At 57.6% G+C, this 11370-nt stretch overlaps 1 protein-coding gene across 5 annotated transcripts; it reads left to right on the top strand.

Annotated features, from left to right (window-relative positions):
• The first annotated feature begins 274 nt into the window (after positions 1–274).
• ATG101 (autophagy related 101) lies at positions 275–9995 on the top strand. 5 transcript variants are annotated; one of them, XM_024110414.3, is made up of 3 exons: positions 275–632; positions 4116–4426; positions 8120–9995. In XM_024110414.3, exons 2-3 carry the CDS (start codon positions 4175–4177, stop codon positions 8522–8524), a joined length of 657 nt encoding a protein of 218 aa, XP_023966182.1. In that variant the 5' UTR covers positions 275–632; positions 4116–4174; the 3' UTR covers positions 8525–9995. The 5 variants fall into 5 exon arrangements, with proteins under 5 accessions (XP_023966182.1, XP_042713327.1, XP_005308455.1 ...); XM_042857393.2 differs by having other exon boundaries at positions 296–465; XM_005308398.5 differs by lacking the exon at positions 275–632 and adding an exon at positions 1196–1246.
• Positions 9996–11370: the final 1375 nt, after the last annotated feature.

Genomic DNA, 11370 nt, shown 5'->3' on the forward strand with positions numbered 1-11370 from the left:
AGGGGACTCCAAGCTTGGGGGGCTCTGGGCCAGGGGTGCAGGCTCTGGGGTGCAGGAAGGGGGTCCAGGTTTGGGGGCTCTGGACAGGGGGTGCGGGCTCTGGGGTGCAGGAGGGTGCTCCAGGTTTGGGGGGGCTCTGGGCTGGGGGTGCAGGCTCAGGAGTTCAGGAGCGGGCTCCGGGTTCCCGGCCAATGGGAGTGTGGAGCCGGTCCTCGGGCAGTGCACAAAGCCCTGTGGGCCCCCCACCTAGGAGCCGGACCTGCCGGCCACTTCCGGGGAGCAGTGCGGTGCCCCAGAACAGGTAGGGACTAGCCCGCCTTAGCCCCACAGCACCGCCGACCGGACTTTTAACGGCCTGGTCGGCGGTGCAGACCGGAGCCGCCAGGGTCCCCGACGCTCCGCTTGCTTTCAAAGGAAGCGTCTGGGCCTCGGGGTTGCAGAGAAAAGGCAGGACCTGTGAGCCAGGTAGGGCTGCCAATCTCCAGGACTGTCCTGGAGTCCCCAGGAATGAAAGATGATGTCGTGTGAGGAAACCTCCTTGGTCCTGCCTTGAGCAGGGGGTCGGACTAGACCCTCCTGGGGTCCCTTCCCGCCCTGATCGTCTAGGAGTCGAATCCACAGCCCGAGCCCAGGTGAAGAAACCCAGCCGTGTTAGCAAATCCTCCTGCTCGCCAATTTCTGGGTCTGGCCCAGGACTTTGAGGGGGGCTGCAGCGAAGCCCGGTGCAATGTCACCCCCAGTTCACTAAGGGGGAGAAACCCACGTGGCGGGGCGGGGCTGGGCTCTGCACACCTTGGCAGCTGCAGTATCACCGCCCGGGGAGTCCGCCAAGCTAGGGGGCAGCCGAGAGCCAACGCTGCCGCCCGGCCTAGGAAGTGGGGCGCTCTTTGGCGCGCTCAGGGCCAGCTCTGTGGTTGTTCTTTTTCGGAACGAACCACGTCAGAGTTGGAGAGGGGGGGATTCTTTAACAAGTTTGATTTGTTGGGGGGGGTTCGAAAATAAATAGAACAGAAACAAAAATAAATGCGGTTTTTTACCCACTCTTTTATGGGATTGTGCGTAGAAAAAGGGGGGGGGCTTGGCGGGGATTCAGAGAAAGACCGATGGTTTGCCCCCCCTCGCAGACGGTCTATGCCATGCTCCCCATTCCCTGGGATGGGACGTTCCAAGGTCTCGCCTCCCCCCTGTGCCGGGCGGGGGTGGTTCATTCCAGGCGGGGGCGGGGCCGCGGCCAGTTCGGAGGCAGGTGAGTCGGGGGGAGGCCGGTGGCCCGTCTTGGTCCCCCCCCCTCCCCGGGAGACCCCCCCGCCCCGACCCGGGCCCCCCAACTCCCCCCCCCCCCTGCTCCGGCCGGGCCCCCCCCATCTCCTCCCGCCCCGGCCCCCCATCTCCCCCTCCCCCGGCCCCCCAACTTCCCCCCCCGCCCCGGCCCCCCCCATCGCCCCCTTTCCGGGCCCCCAACTCCCCCCCCCCCCACCCCGACCGGACCCCCCATCTCCTCCCCCGGACCCCCCATCAACTCCCCCCCACTCCGTCCGCCCCCCCCCCCCCGCTCCGGCCGGACCCCCCCATCAACTTGCCCCGCTCCTCCCGCCCCACACCACCCTCCCCTCCCCGCTCCGGCCGGACCCCCCCCATCTCCCTCCCCCTTCTCCGGCCAGGCCCCCCATCGCCCCCTTCCCGGGCCCCCCCATCTCCCTTCCCCCGCTCCGGCCGCCTCCTCCGCTCCAGACGGACCCCCCCCTTTCTCCCCCGCCCTGGCCGGGCCCCCCCATCGCCAGGGCCGCCCATTCCAGTGCCCCCCATCTCCCCATTCCCGGGGGGTCTCCCCCTGCTCCGGACCAGGCCCTGTGAGCGGGATCCTATGACATAGGAACTTGTCTCCCCAGTTCCCAGAAATCCCCTCTTGGGGGAAGCCAGGGCCCGGACGCCTGGGTTCGCAGGGATCCCCCTTCTGAGCAGGAGTCAGGGTCAGTGAGTTGCTCTTGCTGGTCTGCAGCGAGTGTGAGGATCCTGTGGTGACACTGGGAGGAGGTGGGGGGGTTCCCACCGTGACTTGGGAACACCCCGAAGTGGTGATCACTCTGCCCATCTCAGGCCCCTTCCGTCCAAGGATCTCCCAGCGCCGGATAGACACCACTGGACTCCTCCTGGTGGCCTCCACCCTTCTCCTCAGAGAGGCGGGTCTGTACGAGCCTGCCATGGGGTAGGGAAACTGAGGCACACAAGGGCGAAGGGACGTCTCCCTGGTGTCATAAGCCGGGGAGCAAACCAGACAAAATTCCAGTGTTGATCACTTACCTGTAGCAGAGAACAGAGCCCCAGGGGCAGGGGGAGGGGTTTTCCTGGCCATCTCATGGCCATCTCTCTCCTCCTTCGTGGGTTAATACACTCGTGACCTGCTGTGCATTACAACTGTACCTGAGAAACCCCCTCACCTAGACAGCGCCTAACTCGCGACTCCTGGGTACACCCATCACAGCAGAGGCCCCTGGACACCCACGAGCACAGTGTCTGTCTAGGGCACCTTGCTACGAGAGTTGCTAAGCTTTCGTAACTCTCTTCAGACTAGTGGATCATTCATCCGCCGTCACCACTGCTTAAGAGGAGACGCAGGTGCCTATAACCCCGATGTAAAGAATCCATCTCCTCTTGCTAATGCAGACACGGAGTGGGGTTTTTTTTGGGTCTGGCTCTGTGTGTCGTCGCCAGTCTGTGGACAACTCACGAGCCGGTTGTAAAAAACGACTTTCCAGGGGCCAGCTGAGCCAGGTTACAAAATCGCCTTTCTGGGAGAGGCGGTAGCATGAATTGTTGTTTGGTTTGGAGTACCAAGGGCCTCTCCGCTCTCCTCCCCCCTTTTTTTAAATAAGAGAAGGGTGTTTGTGTCACCTTAAATAGGAATCACTAGGGGGCAGTCTCTGCTCTCATTACAGACAGACTTCTTTTACAGACGTGGTTGTGAGCCTGATTGCTTTGGCTTGCCACAGCAGAAATAGCCTCCCAGCAATATCCCCAGTTCCCCAGCAGGTTTAACGTCAAGCTGACGCATCTTCGGAGTCTCCACCATGTTTTGCAAGACTTGGAAGATCCCCAGGTTGTTTCGGGTGGCACCCGGGGCATGTGAGAGCAAAGGACGGGAACGGTTATTCCTTATCACGGTCTGTTGCCATTCATCTAGTCCCCTGACCTGCAGGGTTATAATGATTTCTACACACACAAAAAGTATTCCCCCACGGTAAAAATATTCTTTACCGAGAACAACTGCAAAAATACATGTTCAAGCAGGCATCCCGAGGCAGTGTGTTGTAGTGGTTAGAGCAAGGGCTCAATTTATTCAGAGCTTTTTTCCTTTCTTCCTATGTGAGCCTGAGTACGTCACGTCTCTGTGCCTCAGTTACCCTCATCCCCGTTTCACAGCTGGGGAAATTGCCTAGCACACAGCGGGGTTGGGCGGCTTAGTTCGTGGTTGCAGAGCCTGCCGAGATCCTCTGATGAACGGTGCTAGCGGTGCAAGACTTTCCAACGAAAGGTGACAATGTAGTATTGCCTCTGTCCAGTGTCCGCACGCGCCGTGCGCTGTCTGGCTGAGGGCAAGGAAGGGTGAGGGTTACCCTCATGTTGCAGAGCAGTGAGCTGAGGAACAGGGAGGCCGGGCCTTGCCCGTGGCCACCAAGCAAGTCTGTGGCTGAGTCCGGAATGGAACTCGGATCACGCGATTCCTGGGGCCCTGCTCGTACCAACAGTTGACACACCCTGCTTGTGAGCAAACGACTGACCCTGGCTGTTCTGCTCTGGTGACAGTCAGTGGCACGGCCATGCCTGGACGTCCCGACAGAGCCCTGCCATGCTGAGAACCGTTCCTGCCCAGAAGAGTTCACTCTCTGTATGGGCAGGAGAACAGGAGGGTTCTTCTCTCCATTGTACAGCTGGGGAAGTGGGGCCTGGGGAGGCGAAGTGACTTGGCCAAGGTCCCACAGTCAGTGGCAGAGCTGAGAACTTGAGCCCAGATTTCCCGAGTCCCAGGCCGGTGCAATAACCCCAGTCCCACCCTCCTCTCCGCTGCCGCAGTCTGTCCCGCGGTCACAGTGTGCTGACGTGCTGTTTGGTTACAGGGAGAGCGCCACTCTGCCATCCCCAGCTGGAAACACCGGCCTCGCGGGCGCAGACTGCCATGAACTGCCGTGCCGAGGTGCTGGAGGTCTCGGTGGAAGGCCGCCAGATTGAGGAGGCCATGCTTGCCGTGCTCCACACCATCCTCCTCCACCGCAGCACCGGCAAGTTCCACTACAAGAAGGAGGGGACCTACTCTATCGGGACCGTGGGGACGCAGGACGTCGACTGCGACTTCATTGACTTCACCTACGCCAGGGTCTCCTCCGAGGAGCTGGACCGAGCGCTGAGAAAGGCCGTCGGGGAATTCAAGGTAAAGAGCTTGGAGCCAGTCACCTTGGCTGACTTCTCAGAGGATGTGCAGACCAGAAATCCCAACAGGGGTTGGTGGAGCTGCAGGCCCTTAGCCCTGCTATGAATTGGGCCCAAGGCATTGAAAGGAAGGTACTCCTTAACCTCCCAGGGTGTCTTCGCTCCCCGGTTAACCTAGGCTCTCCCCCGGGTCTTAACCCAGCCGTCTGCCATCCACCAGAAGAGCCTCTGCCCCAGGTCTGGAGATGTTTTAAGCCTGGGCAAACTGACCCAGCTGGGAGAGTGGGTTAGAGCCCTGGCTGGGACCTGCTCACTCTGCAGTAAGGACACAGGCTGAATAGTTCGAGTGCTGATAATCCTCCAGCGCCCTTCCCACAGTTCCACCCCAAAGGACAGACAAGGTCTCCCTCCCTTGGATTGGGAAGGAATCCTAGAGTCTCAGCACAGGGAATCCTGGGATACGTCCCCAGACCCCCAGGGCGAGCGCAGAACCAGTGAGGACACAAACGCAAAAAGGGATTGCGGGGGATGCTCGCCCCTCGGCTAGGCTAACCCGGTGCCCACACTCAGGTGCTGGTCGCTCAGGTTAACTCTGTAATGAAGACACGTCCTCAGTGCATTGTATTCTTCCTCTGTAAATCAGCTAACCCCAGCAATGGGTGGGAGTGTGTGTGACGGGTGTAGTGAGGCGAAGTGCTTGGACATTCTCTGGGGAAAAGACACTAAGTGCAAAGTCATCTGGGGTAGGAAAATACTCCATTGCAAAGGGCTGGGGATGAAGCCAGCCTCCTGCACTTTGGGGCTATGCAGCCTTCTTCCTCGAGAGCATCGTGGGAGTCGTCACAGAGCGAAAAGGAGAATTTTGTAGTTCTGTGTAAAGAGGGGCACTGGCTCTGTGGATGGATGAGGTCTGGATACATTGACTCCCCCAAGCCATAGAGAGTTAATGGCAGGAGACGTGAAGCCCCGGCAGTTCAGCGTCCTGTGGTCCTAGTACCATTTGGAGAGGCACATCTCTGCATGGTGCTCCGGCTCGCTCTCTGTGACGCCTTGCCCGACACACACTGCGCTTATTGCTCTAAGCCCCGCGGTGTGTAACGCAGCGGGGCCTAGATACTGTCCATCTCGTAATGCCCATTCAATGCGATTTCTGCCCCAGCTAATTTAGAGGCTATATTGGGGATGGTCAGATTGTGACAGGGTTTCTGTGGAATTAAATCCAAGACATATGTTGCAGTGAATTTTAACTAGGGAGATTTAGGGAACAAATCATCCCTTGAGTTTTCTGCATTATGAACCACTGTGTCCTAAATCCTGCTGAAAAGGTCATGGGGAGCAGTAATATCTGGGTTGTGGAGAGATTGGATGTCATCTCAAACCATCACTGTTCAAATACTTTATCATCTGTAGAGGGTCCGGTTTGGGAGCCCCAGCCCGGATTTCCAGCCCTAGGAATTTACAATCCTCCTTAATAGTCAAGGAAAGCGATGAAGGTTGCAAAGCACAAAATTTAAACTTCCCTTTACGTTTTCTGCTCCTGGGCTGCCCGGCTTAGCAATGCTGGAGTCATTGCCACAGGCAACTGGGACGAGCTGGGGGTTTGGGAATTCACAGACAAGGAGCTGTGTTCCTTTTCCCAGGCGTGTCTAGTCCACGTGAGCAACTGCGCCTCTCAACCCCCCTGTAAAAGTTTCCACATTTCGTTTCTTGTGCTTTGGTTGACTTGCCCTCTTTTATGATGGACGTGCCACCAGCAGCCATTTGTTTCCAGTGCTTTGCTAGCCCTCGTTTGCAGTGATGAGGTCAGTCGTCAGCTTTGCAGTTCGATTTAATGTTTTAAAAAGTCACGTTAGCGCTGGACGAGGCTGCTAACGGCGAGACTGCTCAGTGTAACGACTTTATCTGGCCGGGCTTCCGAGAGAGATCTCAAACTGCTGAAAATGAACAGTGTCTCCTGGCCCTGAAGAGCAGAGCTCCAGTAAATGGAAACGGCTTCTGGACAGCAGCAGTTTCACGCGCTGAGCTCTGTTCTGCCGGGCCAAGGAGTGCAGGGCGCGTGGCTCAGGCCCTCAGCTCTGAACATTGGACTAAGACAAAGATGATGTTTGGCTTACGTCTGTGATCTGGGAGCGTGTTACACGGTTTAATGGACCCTCACGGAAGGTTAGTTACTCTGTTTTACAGCTGGAGGATCTGAGGACCAGGAGAGGATGTCAGTCACATGATGCATTAGCGATACATCCAGGAATGAAACCCAGTGGTCCTGCCGCCCAGTCCCCTGCTCTAGCCAGGAGCTTCCCTCACTGGGGCCAGTTACAGACATTTTGCCAGATACCTCCTTAGCTTTCTCCATCAGACAGTGCCGGGGTCTCATGGTTTCATGTTTGTAAGATGTAGCGGTTGCTTTTGGCACTGCTGTGCTGGCCTCGTGAGTTTTACCTGCTTCGATTGTCTGTGGAAGAGCCCTCCTGCTTTTCGGGATTGGCGTCTTTTTGAAGTACTGATATTCTGGGTTCTCCAGAGCAAACGCACACCTGGCAGAATTGAGTTACGTGGAGCTGCAGCTCTGGGTCTGAATTTCCTCCTCTGTGACAACAGGAGGAATGGCCTAGTGGTCAGGAGCTGGTCTGCAACTTGGGAGACCTGGGCTCAGGACCCTGCTCTGCCACAGACAACATGTGACCATGGGCAAGTCACTTAGCTGCGCTGTGCCTCAGTTTCCCATCTGGACTGTCCTGCTGTAGAGGGCTGTTGGGAGGGGGGTACATGAGGTGTTCAGACACTGGTGACAGGGCCAGCTGAGTAGCAGAGATCGCTAGAGCTGATACTTGCATATCACTGGGGTGGGGTCCGTCACAGCTCAGGGAAACTGCAGCTGTAGTTCCCCCTCCATGGCCCAGCAAGGGCACCTGCTCTCAGGCGTCCAGCCCCTGGCCATTGCTTGTCTTGGATGGAGGCCCTTCTGAGCGGGGTATTTCCAGGCTGCCTTCACTGTGTTATTCCCAGCAGAGAGGCTGCCCACACCTGCTGGCTTTCTCCGCAGAGATGGCTAACGGTGTGACGGCACCACCCAGCACTTCCTGTGCAAACCTACTTTAGTCAAAAGGCACTACAAAGAAAATGCATTCTACACACACGCTGACACGCTTACCAGACGTCACCCCATCTCTCACATGGGCTCTGGCAGGGGCAGTCCTTCCACACCCCACCAAGGAGTTCATCACAGCTTCAGCTCAGAACAGGCCCTCTCTGCCCTTTATACAGTTCAGAGGTCTTTGACCCAGTAAATAGCAGACAATTGGCTTCTCTCCCCAGGGCGCAGCTTCAAAAGGGTGGACTCAGAGTGGGCCACTTGCATTCTTCTCACCCCTCGGGTTTGTCCTAGGAAATCCACTTTACACGCCTTGTTTCAAAGTCCTTAGCAGTTCCCAACATCTCCATTAACCAAGTCCCTAGGAAAGTTACACTCCACCCTACAATAACACACAAAGCATTGCATTTTAAATACAGTGGGCCCCAATGGATTAAACCTAATTCCATAAGATTTAACTTAAACTGTATTGAATTATCTTAATTCCATAGGGATTTGTCCAGGACAGAGCCGGGGACTGGCTGTCATGGTTTGACCAGATGGCCCTTGCTCCAGTGTCCCTAAGCCCCTTGACCTCAACTGTGCCTGGTTCTCTCTCTGCAGGACGCCCTCCGATACTCAGGCAGCGACGGCATCGGGCAGATCTCCCTGGAGTTCTACCAGAAGAAGAAGTCGCGCTGGCCCTTCTCGGATGAGTGCATTCCCTGGGAGGTGTGGACCATCAAGGTCAACGTGGTGAACCTGGCCAACGAGCAGGAGCGGCAGATCTGCCGGGAGAAGGTGGGGGAGAAACTGTGTGAGAAGATTATCAACATCGTGGAGGTGATGAACAGGCACGAGTACCTGCCCAAAATGCCCACCCAGTCGGAGGTGGACAACGTCTTCGACACGGGCCTGAAGGACGTGCAGCCCTACCTCTACAAGATCTCCTACCAGATCACCGACTCCCTGGGCTCCTCCGTCACCACCACCATGCGGCGGCTCATCAAAGACACGCTGGCTCTGTAGGGCCAGGCGCCTAGGGACAGGGGGCTTGCGCCTTTCTGCTCCCCATCACACAGGATGACCCAGGGTGTCCCGGCAAGTAGAATCGTCTCAGAGCACGGTCCCGGCAGGAGTTTGCTTAGACCCTGTCCTATCATCTGTACGTTTCAGATGGAAGCGTTCTGCAGGCTGGACTTGGGCTGTGAATCTCCCTATGTGGGGGTCACCTGGGGCTGCGATCTGAAATGTCAGCAAACTGCTCCTTGTGCCACGTGGCTTATATTGCAGCTGGCCTGTTGGCTCCCCTCCCCTGGTCTCCCTTTCCTCCCTCAGATCCCTCCTGAAGCCCCAGTTCCCTGATGGAACCTCATCCCTGCACTGCCTGATCCTGGAGCTGCTGCTGCCTTGTTATACCGGAATTCCTGGACAGGGCCCCTCCTCTCGCCCCATCTGTTTGGGGAGGGGCTCTGACAATACAGCGGTAACCTCTGGCTGGCGGTCGAGTCAGGGATTGTATTTCTCTGCCTTTAACACTGTCTTGTTGTAACAGTGGGGAAAGAACTGCCCTCAACAGAGCATCTGTGACCCTCCCAGAGCCGCGGTTAGAACAGCAGTCGGGAGTCTCTGTGGGTGCCCATGGGGCAAGGCCCTTCCCTGCCCCTCTCTCCGCCTGGGAAAGGGGGAGAATGCTGCAGGTGGTCGAAGAGCACACCAGGGCAAGCAGATAGTCTTTGCTAAGCTTTATAAAGCCCCTTCCTGAAAATACTGGGGCGCAGCCGGGCACTTGCACAGCCCCTAAAACCCCTATTCCCTAGTCCGTCACCTGAAACCAAGTCCACGTCTGACGTGCAGCGAATGTGGTGAGAGTGGCCGCTGTAAGCAGCGAGGGCTGGGCTGGCAGGAGACATGAGTGCCGCGAGAGAGCAGCGGCTGCTTCTGTTCCTGCAGCCTCCGTCTCCGCACAATGGGTAACAACGTGTATCTGGGTTCACAGGAGCTGTTGCTTGTGTGTGTCGTCCAGTGACCTCACTGCGCTGCCATCACCATCAAAAATACCCCCTTCGTTCTTCCTGACTGCTAAAAGCAAACGAAGCAGCCAGGAGCTCTGTTTAAAGCAGGGGGGAGATCTCCTACCCCTGTCTCATCAACACACTTACGCCCCCGTCCCCACTTCCTCTCCAATGGAGACTGACGCCCCTGTGTTTGTTACAGACACCCTGGGCTTAGAAACTGACCTGTCTGTATTGTGTAGATCTCATACTCTGGGTGTAATAAACACTAGCTGGGCCTTCTCTTTACTCCGTGTCTCGGGCTGTGAAGAGCGTCTCCCCCCTGCTCAAGTAGCGCCACCTCCACCAGAGTCAGGCTTTGCCGATGGCCCAGGTGTCATCCCAGCAGTAAAGCCCAGGTCTGGTGCACGAGCACTTCTACTCCAGAGGGGGAGATGAGCGTGTGGGTTTCTCTGAGTCTACTAATAAACTATTTTCCCATCAGAGCCCTCTGTGTGCTCACGTGTTCTTACCAAGGGGCTGTGAGTCGGATGGGGGCCAGTGAAGTGAGAACAGTTGCTGGGTGAAGGGCAGAGGAATGGGGAAGCTGACGGGGGGACTGAATTTCAGGAGGGTTCAAGGCCAACCTGTTCTGGGCTCTGCAGCCACAGTCCCCTCCAGAACGCTCAGGTCCCCTGGGGACATCCACAGCCAGATTCTCCGAAGAGTCCTGGGCCCAAGCCCTGAGAAGTCTGGCCCTTTCCCCGCGCCTGTGCTTCCATCCCTTGCCTTGGCCAGATCGGTCCTGACGGCAAAACAGATTTCCCACGTTCCTCTGCTTGGCCAGCCGCAGTTAGCAGGATACGGTGCCTCTTGCGTCCACACCGCCGGTTCGGCTCCTGCCTGGGCTGGTCGTCCCCAGGTGGTAACCAGCCACGATGGCTCGTCAGCCTGCTGTCAAATCTCCGGTCAGCTCCCGGAGGATGTTTAAATCCCACTCCCGGGACGCAGAGCCTAGCAGCGGCTGCCTTAGGAGCCCCACCTGGGGCCTGGTTTTCAGGCTCGCTGAGCACTCGCCAGGGAGCTCAGTGGGAGCTGCGGGTGCTCAGCACATGTAGGAGACATTAGACAAGAAAGTGAAGCCTCCCGTACCGGTGGCTGCTGCTGAGAATTTGGGCTTTAACTTCTTCTCTGCTGCCACAGCAGAGACGCAGGAGGTGGCTTGGGCCGGTTCTGGGCCTAGGCGCTCTTGTCTCCAGAGGGGCCAGTGGGACACCTTTCACCAGCACGAACCTTCCGGCGGCGTGAATAGCCCCCAAAAAGGACAAGAACATTGTTCTAGCTAAATAGCACAAGCCTAGGAGACCCATGGAAGAAAATAGCTTCCCAGTAAGTTCCTAGCACTCGTTCAGAGGAGCGACTCAGCCATGTAACCCCAGAGCCTGCCGGGGAGCAGGAATGCCGTGTGAGACCCGTAGGGAAGGACTGATTCACTGCACAGGGGAAAGGACGTTCATACAGCAGTACTAGCGGATGGACTTCAGCGAGCAGCAGTGGGCTAGTCAAACACCACACGGCGTTGAGATGCGAGTTCTTAGCCCCGTAAACAATTGCGGCTTTGTGCGGGTTCTAAGTGGCAGGCAGGTGGGTCACGAAGTCGCGGCGTCTGAGCCGTGGAAGTAAGTTCCAGGAGTGCAGCGATGCTGGGGGAGGGAGCGGGCCGAGGCTAGGCACTGGGGCACTTGGGGAATTTCACTGGGGATCTGCCCTTTAGCATCAACATGGAGGCTACTTCGGCCAGCGGCAACAGCGCAAACAGAAAACTGCAGCCAGGCTGGGCCTGGCCGTAGCAGCTGTTGGAAGAGCCCAGCCCTGCTAGCT

The sequence above is a fragment of the Chrysemys picta genome, chromosome 22 (assembly GCF_011386835.1).
Source record: "Chrysemys picta bellii isolate R12L10 chromosome 22, ASM1138683v2, whole genome shotgun sequence".
Classification (NCBI taxonomy): Eukaryota; Metazoa; Chordata; order Testudines; family Emydidae; genus Chrysemys; species Chrysemys picta.